Source organism: Haematobia irritans, chromosome 1 (assembly GCF_050003625.1).
Source record: "Haematobia irritans isolate KBUSLIRL chromosome 1, ASM5000362v1, whole genome shotgun sequence".
Lineage (NCBI taxonomy): Eukaryota > Metazoa > Arthropoda > Insecta > Diptera > Muscidae > Haematobia > Haematobia irritans.
The window spans coordinates 194,767,057-194,784,505 of record NC_134397.1 but is presented as its reverse complement, the minus strand read 5'-3'; the positions used below and the strand labels follow the sequence as shown (position 1 = coordinate 194,784,505).

The following is a 17,449-nucleotide window of genomic DNA, read 5'->3' as shown; positions in this document are numbered from 1 at the left end:
TAATTAGTTTCATGATTGATTCAGAAAAAACATTTTTGTGTGTATGAAGGCGAAAAATATTTTCCATTATAGAAAATAGTATTAATATAATTTTTATGTCCCTGTATCATAATTTTGTAATGTTTTGGCGTTTTTTAATAACATAATTGCATTTATACTGCAATATGACCTAACAAGTAATTGTAAAGTTTTATATCTTAACCGCCTGAAAGTATGCAAAGAAAATTTTCCATATAAGATAATCGGGTTACTCATCTAAACTCTTAATTCGAAACAATGTTTTTCGATGAAATTAAGACTAAAGAACCTTTTCCTAGGAGTAATACTTCTTCCTTCACTTTTTATAAATTCTTAAGGGTAACATTCACACAAAAAATTTTTTTCTGATTCAATCACGAAATTAATTGATCCAATTAATTTTTAATTGAAATGTCTTCAATCACAGAAATGATAGTATCAATTAAAAAATTAATTGAAGGTCAACTAAAAAGTTAATTGATCAAATTAAAAAATTAATTAATACTATTATTTTTGTGATTGATTTTTGTTTCAATTAAAAAAATTGTTGAATCAATTAATTTTTTAATTGAATATTTTTTAAAACTCAATAAAAATTTTAATTGGAAAATTTTTCGTGAAATTTTTTTGTGTGTTGGTCTGTGTACACAAAGATTTTTTTCGCATCTTTGACTTGAGATCAATATTAAAATCCTTGGATACACGACATGTGTATACAAGATATTGAATTTTTTAACTTCAAACTATGGACGAGCTTTATCATTCGACTAAATGTAAAAAGCTATAGAATTCGTAACCAAAAAACAAATGTTTTTGCACTTCCCTAAGAAAACTGAGGACCATTTATTAGGGACAGTAAACGCAATTATGTTTTTATTTATTTATTATATTTTATATTAAAATTGTTAAATAACATAATTTTTTTTTAATATTGTTTTATAGCTGAACTATTTAAAAAAATACAGATTGTAATACCTTTAAACATTATATTTATATTTATATATTTTTTTAATTTGTAAGATACAAAACTATATATTTCGAGGTAAGGTGTTGTAAAATAATATACAGAATTTAATAGAATAAAATATATTCGCAAATATTTGTGTTTTAAAACTGTATAATTTTAACTGAACAATGTAAATTAACGGCTAATATTCGTTATATAAATAAGAAAACTATTAATTATAATTAACTATGTATTGTGAAAAATGTAACTTTAATGATCAAACAAATATTTTTGAAAATATCATAATTCAAATATTTTATAAATTATTATGCTTTGGCTTTCTTTTTAATATTATGGAAATATTTATTAAAAAATGTTGGTTAACATTTAGAAAACCATAATTCAAATATGTTATAAATTATTATGCTTTGGTTTTTTTTAATATTAAGGTGAGTACTATGTTCGTTTTTTCACCAAAACACTAATTTAAAAGTACAAAAATATTTATGAAGACTATTATATTTTTATCAAGTCTTATCAAATAATGGATGGAAAAGATCCAATGAAATTTTATATTTCTAAATTAATTAATTAAGAAAAGTAACCGTGAAAAAAGCTGGTTTTCAGCTTGAAAACTGAACACAGTACTCAGCTTTATATTAGTTTATTAAAACATTTATTAAAAATTTCTATGTTTAATATTTCAAAATGTACCTACCAAGTGTTGGCTATTTCAAATCTAGAGGGGAAATGTTTGGATTTTTTTTTTTTTAAATAATTTTAAATAATAATTTTTTGATTTTTGTGAGTAATAACATGACTCTTTATAGATTAAATAAAACTATCAACTTAATATATTTATTGATATAAAAAATATAAATTTTCGTTACAATATATTTTCATGATATGTAAAAATTACTGTTTTATTTATAAACAAAATGTGTGTGTTTTTTTTTTAATTTAATTATTTTTTTTTTTTCTTTTGTATATTTATAAATTTACATCGATAAAAAATTATGTAAAAATAATTTATTTTACTTTTAATTCATAAATATATCTACAAAAAATTTTTCATAAAACTTTTATGAAATATTAAAAAAAAATATTTTTTTTATTAAATTAATTTGTTATTGTAAATAATTTTATTTACTGAAAAAAAATCCAGCCATTTCCTTTATATCACCTAAACACAATAATATTACAAACTAATTATATTAAAATATTTTTTTTTGTTTTTTCTTTCTCTACTCCCAACGTATAGAAATCACGCGTACTACAAGCGAATATTTTAAACAATGACGATTCACCATTGGATCGCTGCTTTTCACCCTCTCTAATCAAACCTCTGGAATGTGTAACAGCCCCATCGTCTACAACGTCATCAACATCATCCAATATGGGATTACTAAACTATATGAATAATCCATTGATTTGTGGTCCGGGGGTATTACCATCGCCCACATTGGCTAAAATGGGTGTAATGACGGTGAACGAAGATTCCAATCCACCGGGGCTAACATCATGTCATGATGGCCTAGACGCGGCCAGTGACAGTGGCATTGATGATAGTCTCACTGAAAATATGTCACCCCTAAAAAGATCTTATGACCAACAACAGCAAAATGGAACTCAATGTAATGGTTTCATCCAAAAGGTTTCAATTTTAAACAGTGAGAAATTATATGATGGCAAACATGATGAAATGAAATTGAATGTTAACGTTGATGGGATAGTTGATGGGATAGTTGATAATGACAATGGATTGATTATGACAAGCGGTGCATCAGGCCCTCCTCAGGGCTTGACTTCGATGGAAGATGAAGATGGTGCCACGATTTGCAAACGTAAACGTTCAATTTCATTTTTGGATAGTAGCAATCCATTGATGACCACACCATTTTTAATGGAATTGTGCAATGATGATTATAATATGAATACCAAGGAATTTTTAGAGGAAAATGATATTGAAAATGTTCTTAACGAATGGCCTACTGGATTAGCCTGAAGCAAATTAAAAAAAAAAGGGAAACGGAAATAGAAAACCACAGACACACACACTGATATTTTGCACCAATATACAAACAAATATAAGAAAAACATTTGTAAAATTTGTTTATAAACAAAAGCTAAAGAATTTTTAATTTAACAAATTCACAGAAATTTATAAAAAAAAAACAAAAATTATACAATATTTTCCATCATTATTCATATAAACAAAACAAAAACTTGTTTTTAAATTTTCAAAGACATGGCAATAGCCTAAAAAAATTAAAGAAATTGTGAACCAGTTTTACAAAATAATATTTCGCATCAGTTTCCCTTATCTCTTTTGTGGCTATCTTTGACTACAATAAAAAAAACATTTATTTTTTTTTATAGTTTTAGACATCAAAATTTATTATATATTTTTATATAAATTGAACAAAACAATAACAAAATTTGCAAAACAATAACTAACAAAAAAAAATGTCAAAAAAATTAATCATAGTTTTTACCATAAGTATAAAAAACGGTGAAGGTTAAAAAAAAGTTTCCAATACAAAAATTTTTTAGGAAAGAAAAAACTATTTCTTAAAGAACATACACACAAACAAAAATACTATGATTAATTACACAAAAAAAAATTAAAATAATAGAAAACCAAAAAAAAAAATACAATGTTTAGTAGTTAATTGCAATAGTTTTAGTTTAAAGAAATTAAGCATTTATCAGAAAACAATATCAATTTTTATTTTCTCTCCATATAAATTTAAATATACAAAACTGTATATCTGTTTGTGGCATCTTGTTCTTTTTCTATAAAATCAAAACAAAACTTATTTGTTAAAATTTCTATAACAAATGTTGCGTGTGTCTCTGTTTTGTTCACTTTTCAAAATCAATTTCAAAACAAAAAAAATAGAAAAAAAATTATGTTTAATGTCATTTTATAAGCATTTTGGTTTATGTCCTCTTTTTTTCAAAAACATTTTTTAACAAATATTTCTTAAAAATACATATTCTAATAAATTGATTGATTATCACTAATTTGAAATACCTATATGCAAATTGTTCGTGTTGTTATTAAAAAAAAACGGGAAAATTTAGGTAAGTAAGAGTAAAGATTTCAAATACGAATGAGAAAAATCCTCTTTATCAAAATTAGCAAAAGTTTAATTGTACCCACCAATTGTTAGATTAGGTATAGAGAGAAGTTCACCACTGTGGTATCACAATGGACTGAATAGTCTAAGTGAGCCTGATACATCGGGCTGCCACATAACCTAACCTAACCTAGATTAGGTATAATGTCAGCCCGATATTTTAGACTCTCTCGGATGATTCAGTAAATGAGTGCTGAATCGATGATAAAGGTCAATCGACTTTCGTCTTTACCGTTAGGTATAGTGGCAGCCGGATATTTCAGGTTCACATAGACTGTTCAGTCCATGGTAATACCACAATGGTGTTGTAAACAATTCCAAATCTATTGCTCGTTCATATTTAATTTATGCGATTTTTTGTTGAATTAATGGTTTTAATATGATGAAATGGATAGGTTTGATATACTGGATTTGAGAAAAATGTTTGAATTTTAAAATACTACAAAGATTTTTTTTTAAATCTGGCATTTAGATAACGCCGAAAGCCATGCTTTATATTTGAAATCTATAAACCTGTAGCCGTTTAATTAATGAGTAGTTTCCAAAAACGACTGGCGACATCTGTTGTATAGATGAGTTAGCAATCAATATAGCAGTGTTTATGGGATTCACCAGAGGGCGCAATAAACTATGAGAAACAGCATTGCCACATGACAAAATCATTACCACTCGACAATCTGTGTTACCAAAGTTATAAATTTCCTAAAGATCCCAATAAACACAGGATGAGCGTTTTTCAAATGCAACAACTTTTCAGTTTGAGGGTGAATATAATTTTCAACATAAATTCAACTTGACTTGAAATAGCTCATCTTCAATACATCTTCAAATTGTTTGCGAATTACTTCCAATTTGCCAAAATGTTGACGAAATCTTTGAAAAGGTGTTGAAGATAATATGAGAAAACTTTGACAAAACACTACCCTAAAATGCAACGAAAAAACCATGTGGTTTTCAATACTTATTTGTGCAACGAAGTTCGTGGTCAATTGCAAGAAATAAAAAAAATGGGAAATTTACTAATAATGTTTAAGATATTTAAAGTTTTGTTGTTTGTTTTTTTTTTGTTCTTATTTGTTGATATGTTTAATAAGATTATTATTTATCAATTGGTAATGTAGTGTATTATGTAGTGTAGTGTATTATTATATATTTTATTTTGATGAAAATTAATAAATTATACAAAATTCATAGAATTTTCGCTCTGACTTTCAATTTGAAGTGGGGATATCATTCATACAAATTTAGGTTGAAAAGTATTTGCAACGATGTTAATTTTGAATTTGACTCGCATCGAAAATTGTTTGACAAATTATTGAGTAGCGATGCATTTCAATTTGAGGATAACACTTGAGATATTATTGCTAATGTGTTGAATTTCACTGTTGAGGGTAATGTCTGTTTTTTTGTTGAGAACGCGATTTTCTCAACAATTTCTCAACTTGAATATTACCCTAATCCTTTGAAAAAATGTTTGAAAAATTGTTGAAATTTATCATTTTTCAAACGTTTGTGTTTATTGGGATTCATTACTTCAGATGTAAAATATGAACAACAGAGGAATATGGTTCCAATCTTTCACTCATTGGAAAAATTAATTTCTGAACTTGCACTCATTATAGTGTTACCGTAGGGCTAATTCGCACTAAATAGCCCAGACACATTTTTAAAATACTTTTTGTGAGATTTTTAAAATGTGTTTTTTTTTACTTTAAGGAAAATTTTAGTTCAAAGACATGCGACCACATTTATAAACGCACATTTATAAAATTTACAATATTATAACCTTATTTTAAATAAAATTCTATTATTTTAAAGAAATTTGTCGTTAATATTTTGTAAATTGCGCATCCTAAAATTTAGGTTGCATAATCTTTAATATCACGTAAATATTTTTTTTAGTGTAGATTGGATGCATCGCACTCTACACAGAAAAAATTTTATGAAAAATTTTCCAATTAAAATCTTAATTGAGTTTTAAATAATATTCAATTAAAAATTTAATTGATTCAACAAATTTTTTAATTGAAATCAAAATCAATCACCCAAATTAATAGTATTAATTAAGTTTTTAATTGGATCAATTAATGTTTTAATTGACTGACAATTAATTTTTAAATTGATACTATCATTTCTGTGATTGAAGACATTTCAATTAAAAAATTAATTGGATCATTTAATTTCGTTATTGAATCAGAAAAATATTTTTTTGTGTGTATATGTACTAGCTTTAATGATTTGGTATTGACGATTATCTATGGTTGATTTGGGTATTGTTATACAAGTACCATAAAGTTTTAATTTATGTTAAATCCCGTTATGGGCTTTACAGACTATCAGTTATTCCGGACGACAGTGCTCGTGTCGAACATATCCCATATATTGTGCACATTATAAGTTAAGTCCGAGAGGCATAATCGACACTGCTGAATGTTTATGGGATCGATAACACATTTACCGATTATTTAGTCATCGCCGACAAGTCGTATGGATCCGACACAATGTAAGATTCTTTACAAACACCGACATTCCGTCCGAAATAACTGATAGTCTGTAAAGCGCATTAGGTTTTCGGATATGATCAGAGTCTTAGTAAATGATGTAGTTATGTGTCCCATAAAATACAGCATTACGTATAGTGAATTCATTTAAAAACCAAGTACCGAGAATGGGGAAAAAAGTTGAAAAGGCAACCCAAACTAATATTCGTTATTTTAGTTTCTGAATAATATTCGAAATATATAGTTTCTGAATAGTATTCGAAAAAAATAGTTTCTGAATAGTGAAGCTTCTGCACTGGAAGAAGAGATTTCGTTTGTCAGGAACGAAATTTTAACAACTAAAGCTGGTTATAGAAAAAGAATATATCTTTTGTCTGAAAACGAAAATACTTTATGAGAGATTTGAAATTTCGTCCTGTAGGAAAGATTTTGTTCTTAATGTGTATGTCATTAAGGGTATAAGTTTATATATATATTTGTTTTATTGCAAAGACTATAATGCAATTTCTATAATTTACGCATTACTTGCTCATGCGATATGACCCCTATGACTCTTTAATATACACTGTGACGCAAAATTCAACTTTTTGTCTCCAAACAAAAAGTCAATTAACAGTTTGGCTGATAAGTCCCCGGTCTAACAAAGAAAAACATATTTTTTTTTGTCAAAATTCGCTTTTACTATTCAACATAGTTCCCTTCAAGAGCGATACAACGATTATAACGACCTTCCAATTTTTTGATACCATTTTGGTAGTACTCCTTCGGTTTTGCTTCAAAATAGGCCTCAGTTTCGGCGATTACCTCTTCATTGCAGCCAAATTTTTTCCCTGCGAGCATCCTTTTGAGGTCTGAGAACAAGAAAAAGTCGCTGGGGGCCAGATCTGGTGAATACTGTGGGTGGGAAGCAATTCGAAGCCCAGTTCATGAATTTTTGCCATCGTTCTCAATGACTTGTGTCACGGTGCGTTGTCTTGGTGGAACAACACTTTTTTCTTCTTCATATGGGGCCGTTTTGCCGCGATTTTGACCTTCAAATGCTCAAATAACGCCATATAATAGTCACTGTTGATGGTTCTTCCCTTCTCAAGATAATCGATAAAAATTATTCCATACGCATCCCAAAAAACAGAGGCCATTACTTTGACAGCGGACTTTTGAGTCTTTCCACGCTTCGGAGACGGTTCACCGGTCGCTGTCCACTCAGCCGACTGTCGATTGGACTGTAGAGGAGTGTAGTGATGGTGCCATGTTTCATCCATTGTCACATATCGACGAAAAAACTCGGGTGTATTACGAGTTAACAGCTGCAAACACCGCTCAGAATTATCAAAACGTTGTTGTTTTTAGTCAAATGTGAGCTCACGCGGCACCCATTTTGCACAGAGCTTCCGCATATCCAAATATTGATGAATGATATGACCAACACGTTCCTTTGATATCTTTAAGGCCTCTGCTATCTCGATCAACTTCATTTTACGGCCATTCAAAATCATTTTGAGGATTTTTTTGATGTTTTCGTCGGTAACCACCTCTTTCGGGCGTCCACTGCGTTCACTGTCCTCCGTGCTCATTTCACCACGCTTGAATTTTGCATACCAATCTATTATTGTTGATTTCCCTGGGGCAGAGTCCGGAAACTCATTATCAAGCCAAGTTTTTGCTTCCACCGTATTTTTTCCCTTCAAACAGTATTTTATCAAAACACGAAATTCCTTTTTTTCCATTTTTTCACAATAACAAAAGTTGCTTCACAAAAGACGCTCTATCTCACAAACTAATTGACTTACAGACGTCAAATTTTGACACGAATCATTTGAAGGTTGGTACTATATAAAAATAATATGCATTTAATACTAGCGACGTCATCTATGTGTCAGACCGGGGACTTATCAGCCAACCTGTTATCCCAGTCGAAAGTACTCGATGAGAGGAAAAAAGTAATTTCTAGATTTTGCTAGATTGGTTGCCGTTCGTCTTATATGAGCCTCTAAAGTTTTGTCGCCAAATTCGATTTTGAGCACTGTTTTCCAATGACCAAATGGACATAGCTCAAAAATGTGTGGATTTTTTGTGTTGCACTGTGATATTAGCAACGGCAATTCTGGTTGATTATTATAATTTATAAACTTTTGGGGCATACTTTTTGGCTCTTATTTTAACTCAATTTGCTATGGAGTGTGTCTTCGATAAGCACACCTTAGTGTTGTATTTGGTGGCAATTTGTGTCGTTTAAGATTTTATTTATTTTGGTATTAGCGTATACAATGTTAACACCTACATATTTACTGATACTTATTTTTAATTATGTATTATTTCAAACTAAATACGCTAAATAGTAGGTCTAAGTCAACACCAAACAAAATAAAGCAACTGAAAGCTAATGAGACTGGTAATATCCAAAACACCATTTTGAGGCAAAAAGATTTTAATATTTGTTTGAAAACCAATTTATTTTTGTAAAACTTAATTGAACTTGATCGAACACATCAAGCTTTTTGTTTATATACCTCGAAGCTAAATATAGTACTTCAATAAAGAAACCGGGAAATTAAGCTAAAGATGCAATTCAGTCTAATAATAATGTTCTAAAATTTGGAGCACAAACTCTGGTGAATAAAAATTTACAAAAATCTTTCTAATTGACATATTATTTGCATACACAGTTTGCCCAGCATATCTTCGACAATAACTTAGAATGCAACTCTGCATTTCTTTTTCAGTCATACGTTTCGTCTGGAATAAAATGAACTTTTGTTTACAAAACAGAACGACATCTATTGCACCACATTATAATTAATCTTAAAAATTTACATCTTTGGCGCAACAAACAAAAACGTATTGGCATATTACATGAACGAACGACCATTCAATATTTTTAATAAAATTAATATGTTTTTTATTTTTATATACAAATTTTAAAGAAATAATAATATTTTTAATAATTATATAAGTCGTATATAAAATTTTAAAAATATAAAAAAAAAACTTTTTCACAAGAGTATTACACTTCCTTATATAAATTTCAAATATGTCCCTAGCAAATTACCTACATTATTACCAGACATGGGCCATTTACATCTTGGATATTTTTCATCGCATGTCAAAGTGTTCTGATGGCGATTCGTTGTAGTTGCCATTAATTCATCGCTATCGGCTATAATATCATTTAACGATGTATAGCGTAAAATATTTCGACGAAACCATTTTAAACTCGCCAAACCATCAATGATTTTATCTAGAGCGTCCATGGATGATGTGGGATGCGATGTAGCTTCATAATTATTTTCAGTCTTTGCATTACTGTTTGATTGTTTGATACGTTGACATAAAGCTTTTTGCAAACATGTACTTAGATCAATGTCTTTTTGGGCGAAAGCTTCATCGATGGTGCTAAGAAGTCCTGTCAATGTGGTGTCTGAAAAAAAGATTAATTATATTGAATATAGAAAATATATAATTTATAAATACCCAGCAAAAAAGTTAGGAAGTTCTTCCAAATGCACAAATTAAAAGCACTTCAAGAAGATGCACTCCCAATGATGTGCTTTATTTTAACTACCCAGGAAGTTCTATTAATTCAAATTTTTATAGCTTGGTTTTTTTTATATTTTTAATGGGTAATTTTAACTTTTTTGCTTCATATAGGTTAAAAACAGAGTAAGAATTCATAAAATGGTACAAGTCATTTAAATTTTGTCGAAAAAAAAATGCTTAATCAAATCTGAAAAAAATGTGATTTTTTTAGAAAATATTTGAGGTCAAACGTTTCCGATAAGCGTTAGAATCCATTAAAAATTATAAAAAATTATAAATTATTAATTTACATCCAAGCCATGACAAGCCCATGTTAAATTCATCGCTTCTGCGTCAATTTTGCACCACTTCCGGATCCAAAAAGAACATTTTCATTACTTTTTTGGCAACGCTTTTTTGCTGGGTATATAGCCATTCACTACGATTTTGTTCGGCTACTGATCTTTATATAAAATTTTTCATTTTTTCATTTTTATACCCTGCTAGAGGTGTGCGCGTGACACGAAATTGTCCAACCAAATGTCGTGCGTGAGCGTGAGTCAAATAATATCTTCGTGAGTGTGCGTGAGGAACGAATTTCGAAAAAAACACGCTCACGAAAATAATCCCCGTTACGAACATAAAATGCTTACAAGTTGAATTCAATTATAATTTTAGTGACATCCTAGGTGTTAAGAGTTTTTGTGAGTCACGAGGTTTCTCGTGAGTCACGGCATTTAAAAGATTTTCGTGCGTGTGTACAAATTTTCTTTTCGTGAGTGTGCGTGGGCGTGAGTCCAAAAACCAAAAAATATCGTGCGTGGTGAAATTGTGAGTCTATCTAGGGAGCCACCGTGGTGCAATGGTTAGCATGCCCGCCTTGCATACACAAGGTCGTGGGTTCGATTCCTGCTTCGACCGAACACCAAAAAGTTTTTCAGCGGTGGATTATCCCACCTCAGTAATGCTGGTGACATTTCTGATGGTTTCAAAGCTTCTCTAAGTGGTTTCACTGCAATGTGGAACGCCGTTCGGACTCGGCTATAAAAAGGAGGTCCCTTGTCATTGAGCTTAACATGGAATCGGGCAGCACTCAGTGATAAGAGAGAAGTTCACCAATGTGGTATCACAATGGACTGAATAGTCTAAGTGAGCCTGATACATCGGGCTGCCACCTAACCTAACCTAACCTAACCTAGCCTCATCCTTCCGTCCGTCTGTTGAAATCACGCTAATTTCCGAAAGAAACAAGCTATTGAAACTTGGCACAAGTAGTTGCTATTGATGTAGGTCGGATAATATTGCAAATGGACCATATCGGACCACTTTTACGTATAGCCCCCATATAAATCGACCCCCAGATTTAGCTTGCGGAGCTTCTTAGAAAGCAAATTTTATCCGATCCGGTTGAAATTTGGTACGTGGTGTTTATATATGGTATCTAACAACCATGCAAAAATTAGTCCATACCGGTCCATAATTATATATAGCCCCAATAGCCCCAGATTTTCTTGGAGCAGTAAATTTCATCCGGTTCGGTTGTAATTGAAGGATATGACCGCTAACAACCAGGGCTGTGGAGCCGGAGTCTTGGAGTCGGAGTCTGAAGATTTTGCTGGAGTCGGAGTCGTAAAAATTTTGCTCGACTCCGACTCCGGCTAAACCAAAATTTTTTAAAACACTTTACATTTTTGTAGCTAAGCAAGTTTTTAGGCAAATTAGTTTCCATTGCGTTATTCATTCGATCAATGTACAGCATGATTGTAAATGAAAATCAACTTCCAATTACGATGGGCTGGATCGATCCATTTTAATACCCGAAATTATTTTTTTTTTAATTTTATTTTAAGTCCATATACATATATGGAATATTGACAGAAAATTTTTTCAAAGTTGTTTTTTATAGAAAATTTTGTCAAAATGTTATTTCTATAAAAAGTGTTGTCAAAATTTTATTTCTATAGCAAATTTTGTAAAAATTTTATTTCTATAAAAAAATTAATCAAAATTTTACTACTATAGAAATATTTTTTTCTATAGAAAATTTAGTCAAAATTTTATTTCTATAGAAAATTGAGTCAAAATTTTGTTTCTATAGAATATTTTGCAAAATTTTATTTCTATAGAAAATTTTGCAAAAGTTTGTTTGTTACACAATTTTTTTTTAAATTTTATTTCTATTGATATTTTATTTCTATAAAAATTTAAGTCAAAATTTTATTTCTATAGAAAATTTTGCAAAAATTTTATAGTAATAGATGTTTTATTAGAAAATTTGGTCAAAATTTTATTTCTAAATTGACCAAATTTTATTTCTATAGAAAATTTAGTCAAAATTTTGTTTCTGTAGAATATTTTGTAGAATTTTATTTACTACACAAAAATTTTTCTAAAATTGTATTTTTATTGATAATTTTTTCAAAATTGTATTTCTATAAGAAAAAATTGTCAAATTTTATTTCTATAGCAAATTTTCTCAAAATTTTTTTTCTTACTGATGCTCACTGCTATAAAAAAATGTATTCGAAATTTTATTACTATAGAAATATTTTTTTCTATATAAAATTTAGTCAAAATTTTATTTCTATAGAAAATTTAGTCAAAATTTTATTTCTATAGAAAATTTTGCAAAATTTTGTTTGTTACACAATTTTTTTTTAAATTGTATTTCTATTGATAACTTTTTCAAACTTTTATTTCTATAAAAATTTTTGCCAAATTTTATTTCTATAAAAATTTTATTTCTATATATTTGGTTAAAATTTGATTTCTATAAAAAATTTTGCCAAAATTTTATTTCTATATAAAATTTACTCACAATTTTGCTTCTGTAGAAAATTTTGCAAAATTTTATTTACTAGACAAAAAATTTTCCAAAATTGTATGCTCACTGCTAAGTCGAAAACTTGTAGAAATGACTCAAATTTTCAAATTTTTCAATGAATGCATCATAAATGCATTTTTGCGAAATTGTCTAAACAATTATAAATATTTCCCAAATATTGCCCGAGATTTTGTAGAAGTCTGATTTGAGATTTTATCAAAATGTAGATCTAAATACAAAGTTGTGAGGAGTATATTATAATTGGACCGCCCGACTTTAGACTTTCCTTGCATTTTTATTTTTTGTTAAAATTGTGTTACGTCCCATAACGTTAGATTTAAATTCAAAGTACATAGATTTTGTAGAAGTATATACAATTTTGTCTAAATCGATTCAGATTCAAATTCATGCATATGGGAATATAAAACTTTATATAGCTCGCAACAAATTTAAAGGATTTGAGATAGTATCAATAATTTTGGTCCACAAATACATATACTGTTGGTATCTTCTCTTATTATGATGGGTATTTATAGCATTATTTTATTTATTAAACATTGCCCTAAATTTGAAATATAGAATTTAATTGGCATCTACTGTGAAATTAAGACCTTTTTTTGCACACATAAATAAATACGATACTTTATATCGATCCACTTACAGGGGGCTAATCACGGCATTCGATATCGAGAACTTTTGATCGAAATCCAAATATTTCGGATCACGAGAGTCGATATCGAGTTTTTTGAATCGACAATTTTTTCGATTGGTAAATTGCAATCGTAAAACATTTTTCACTTGTTTTTTACATTGTTTTCGCTATATACACGCAAAAAAATAATTCTTTCCTCCCAAACGAAATTTTAGACAAACAAAGTTCGTTTCTCATTTGCTTTTCGCTGTAAGGAAGTGTATTTGGAAGAAAAGTATATACTTTTTGTGATAAACGTTTATTCTTTTCCAGGATGTAAAAATAATTTCATAAAGACTAGCTCAAAAAAAAAACATTATTTTCTTGCTAATTGCATTGTCCCTCACATCTTTCTCACATCCACGAGGTATTTTAGTTCTTAACACCTTTTCCTGTAATACCAACAATGTAGAAGAAATTATACAATTTTATAAATTTTTAAAATTTTTTTTACCTTTCGCCTGGACGGAGAATCGAACCGCGGACCATGCACATTGTAAGCCAACACACTAACCACTGAGCTATGTACCTGTTATGGTCATCAATAGATAAATATCCATATAAGTTATATTTATATAGCATAGCTTGCGGCGCCCACGAACCGAATAAACAAAGTTTATTTAACAGAAACAAACATTTAGTTTGGCACCGTGGAGCAGTGGTAGCTACGTCCGACTCTCATGCCAAGGGTCGTGGGTTCGATCCCTGCTTCGGCCAAAGTTTTTTTTTTGCTTTTGTTTTTTTTTACATATATTCCAGATATATTCGGAAGATTCCGAAAAAATGTTCAACATTACATTGTACTATATTAAATTTTGAACTGTAAAATGTGTCTTATTAAAGACCTAAAGTCAGAAAAGAACAGTGTTTAATATAAACGAAATGGACTGTGTTGTTATTTCAAAAATAACTTTTTTTATTGAAAAAATAAAAATTTTGTAACAAACGAATTTTTTTGGTGATAAAAGTTTAAAATTTTCGAAGCAATTCAAAAAACTCTAACAAAAGAAAAACGTTTTCGGTACACGTTTTCCAAACGTTTTTTTTCTTTGCGTGTAGGAATAGTAAATATATTAGTTTTAGTTCGAATTGTTGCTAATTTGTAGTAAATTTACATATAATGAACATATTTTGAATATTTAGGACTAATGCAACTCCAATAAAAGTTAATCAAAAATTGGTCATAGTCGAGTTCGGGAGCGAGCATCCTAGCTTGGCAAAGAACCATATATAAAGTGCACATGCTAGATCGATATCCAAGAGATTGTGATCAACCAAATACCGTACAATTCCGTGACAACATAACGATTCTGGACCACCTTGAAAGAATAGTGAATTATGAAGACTTCCACTCGCAAAAAATTGTAAGACGGCAGACAATTGTAAAATGATAGAATTGACGTTGACATGCCACCAAAAATTATTTTCCATTTGAACGCCTTCTTCGTCAGCCGAAATCGTCCATTGAGCCTGCAAGAGGTGACTTTCTAACAGTGCACACCATTTCAAACCCATGTACTTACACCAATAACAATGTGCACTTTTATTCCTTATTTGTCGTCGAATTATTTTATATTCATCTCATCCTCCAATTAGGAAGGAATTCGGAGGAATGCATGAGTCCATAAGATATAATGCAATACAATTTACTTTTTACTTTGAAACCTCCAAAAACATGTTTTTTTCTACATTCTATTTTGTGACGCTAACTTAATTTTGTCATTTCATTTTGTTGTGCTTCGTTTTTTGCTGTTGGCAACGCTTAAGAAATTGCATCAAATTTCGATCGAATCCCGTGATCCAAACTTTTAATCGTATCGACAATTTTTTCGATACGATTATGAATTCGATATCGAATGCCGTGATTAGCCCCAGTACGAGCAAAATTGGCTCGACTCCACAGCCCTGCTAACAACTATGCCTAAATTGTTCCATACCGGTCTATAGTTATCTATATATAGCCCCCAAATAAACCGACCCCCAATCACACAAAAATTGGTCCATATCAGTTCATAATTGTATATAGCCCCCACATAAATCGACCCCCATATTTCACTGCTGGCTCTCTAATTACCACGCAACAGTTCATATCGGTTCGTAATTATTTATAAGCTTCCCTATATATACCGATCAAGAATTGAATTATAATTGGTCTAATATATACCCCGTATGAACTAACTTACAGTTTAGAAGACGATGTTAAGAATTTTTATCATACCTTGCCATCGGCAAGTATTACCACAACCCAAGTAATTCGATTGTAGATGACAGTCTGTAGTAGAAGTTTGTACGCAATCCATGGTGGAGGGTACATAAGATTCGGCCTGGCCGAATTTACGGGCGTATATACTTGTTTTTCACTCAAATTATTTCCACAATTTTTTATTGGAAAGAATTAATGCTATTTCCTCACAAAGAAAATATAATCGATTGAATTAGTAATATTTCGCGTCAACTACTCTGTACATAATGGAATATACATAAATCTAATTTCAAAGTGAAATCGCAAATTACCTGTTTTAGCTCCTGTCGAATTTTTATAAATCACTTTGACATATTGCATCATAGACAATATCTCATTTTCGAAATTATAGCTATCCGATCTATGGGCCTTTTCCGATTTTCCCATTGGTTCGAACATAACATACGATCTGAATAGATACGACACAAAAGCACTAGAAGCAGCCAGAATACCAGTTGAGATTAGTGCTGCGGTATTTATGTTAATTAAAGCCTGAAATTGTGCAAAAAGAAATTAACATTCCGAATTCTTATATTTAAAATGGGAAATGGAAAACTCACCGGTTCATTGCCATAGATATCAACCTCTCGAGCAATGGGTACTTTTATGAAGGGTAACAAAAAATCCAAACCCAATGATATATGCTCTCCCAGGGGCTCAAAGGACACTACATTGAGCTTTGGTTTGCGTTCCAACATTGTTACTAAAGAACTGCCATTAAGAGGGATGTCTTCATATATGTCTCCTTGACATTTTCCACGGAATATTAAAATTAATGCAATGGTTAATTCTAAATTTTTAAACATTTTCAAAATTTTACAATAAAACTACAACTTGACTCTTGCCTTCGAGGTTTTGAAATGAACGGAGTTTTTTGGATGTTAGCAACCTTTAAGGTTCCCTTAACTTTTGTCTTAGACTCTCATTTCAAGCTCTGTTGCCTTGACTAATAGCTTGTAACTGAAAACAGAGTTTATTCAAATGATGACAATTTTTGGAGTGTGGTGTCAATAGATAATGCTCTAGTGCATAGTATGTAAAGCATGTCTACATTATGCAAATTAGGTAGTGGCATGTGTTATATTTCCTTAAGTGTGTGGAAAATTATGCTCGATATTGTTAAAAAAAATTATAATAATTTTTTTTACACAATATCAGAAGCATCTAAGCATTAAATGCGTTATATAAGATTTGGACTTTTCATTGAAAAGTCATAAATGTTAATATTTTTGTTTTAAATTGGTCCATCAAATCCAAATGGAATTATTTTCAAATTTGAAATTATTTAACTTTTTTGAGTACACTCTTAAAAAAAATTACCTAATGTGAAAAATTATGCTACCTAAATTTTATGATACAAATTTACCCTATATTACGAAAAAATTAATAAAAGGAAATTTTAATTATAATGATGTTTTGAATTTTGATGATGATGTATTGATGATGTATTGAATTTATAATTATACACTCAAAAAAAAGATCACATGGATCCCTTATGGATTTTGGTATTCAATAATATAAAGAGATTTTTAGGAATGTATCTAGCATTAAATGTAGACTCTATAAAA

The 17,449-nt window shown here is 29.8% G+C and overlaps 2 protein-coding genes and 1 long non-coding RNA gene across 7 annotated transcripts in view; 2 read left to right on the top strand and 1 right to left on the bottom strand.

Annotated features, from left to right (window-relative positions):
• Positions 1-3,145, top strand: part of sima (HIF-1 transcription factor component sima) — a 517,365-nt gene extending 514,220 nt beyond the window's left edge. For all 5 annotated transcript variants that reach the window (XM_075292452.1, XM_075292451.1, XM_075292450.1 and 2 more), the window contains one exon: positions 2,226-3,145. In XM_075292452.1, coding sequence (XP_075148567.1) covers positions 2,226-2,969 — 744 coding nt within the window. In that variant the 3' untranslated portion in view covers positions 2,970-3,145. The remainder of the gene's footprint in view (positions 1-2,225) is intronic.
• Positions 3,146-4,243: 1,098 nt separating this feature from the next.
• LOC142242994 (uncharacterized) lies at positions 4,244-5,297 on the top strand. Its single transcript, XR_012724285.1, has 2 exons — positions 4,244-4,871; positions 4,991-5,297. It is a non-coding gene; the product is annotated as an uncharacterized LOC142242994 (long non-coding RNA).
• A 4,325-nt stretch (positions 5,298-9,622) lies between these two features.
• Positions 9,623-16,579, bottom strand: LOC142234188 (uncharacterized). Its single transcript, XM_075305278.1, has 3 exons — positions 16,442-16,579; positions 16,154-16,373; positions 9,623-10,026 (listed from the first exon to the last, which is right to left on the bottom strand). Exons 1-3 carry the CDS (start codon positions 16,577-16,579, stop codon positions 9,623-9,625), a joined length of 762 nt encoding a protein of 253 aa, XP_075161393.1.
• Positions 16,580-17,449: the final 870 nt, after the last annotated feature.

Coding starts and splice junctions, on each gene's coding strand:
- LOC142234188 (XM_075305278.1), bottom strand. CDS start 16,579: ATGTTGGAACGCAAACCAAAGCTCAATGTAGTGTCCTTTGAGCCCCTG. Junction 16,374..16,441: donor ATATCTATGGCAATGAACCG/GTGAGTTTTCCA, acceptor GCACAATTTCAG/GCTTTAATTAACATAAATAC. Junction 10,027..16,153: donor TTCGACAGGAGCTAAAACAG/GTAATTTGCGAT, acceptor TCTTTTTTTCAG/ACACCACATTGACAGGACTT.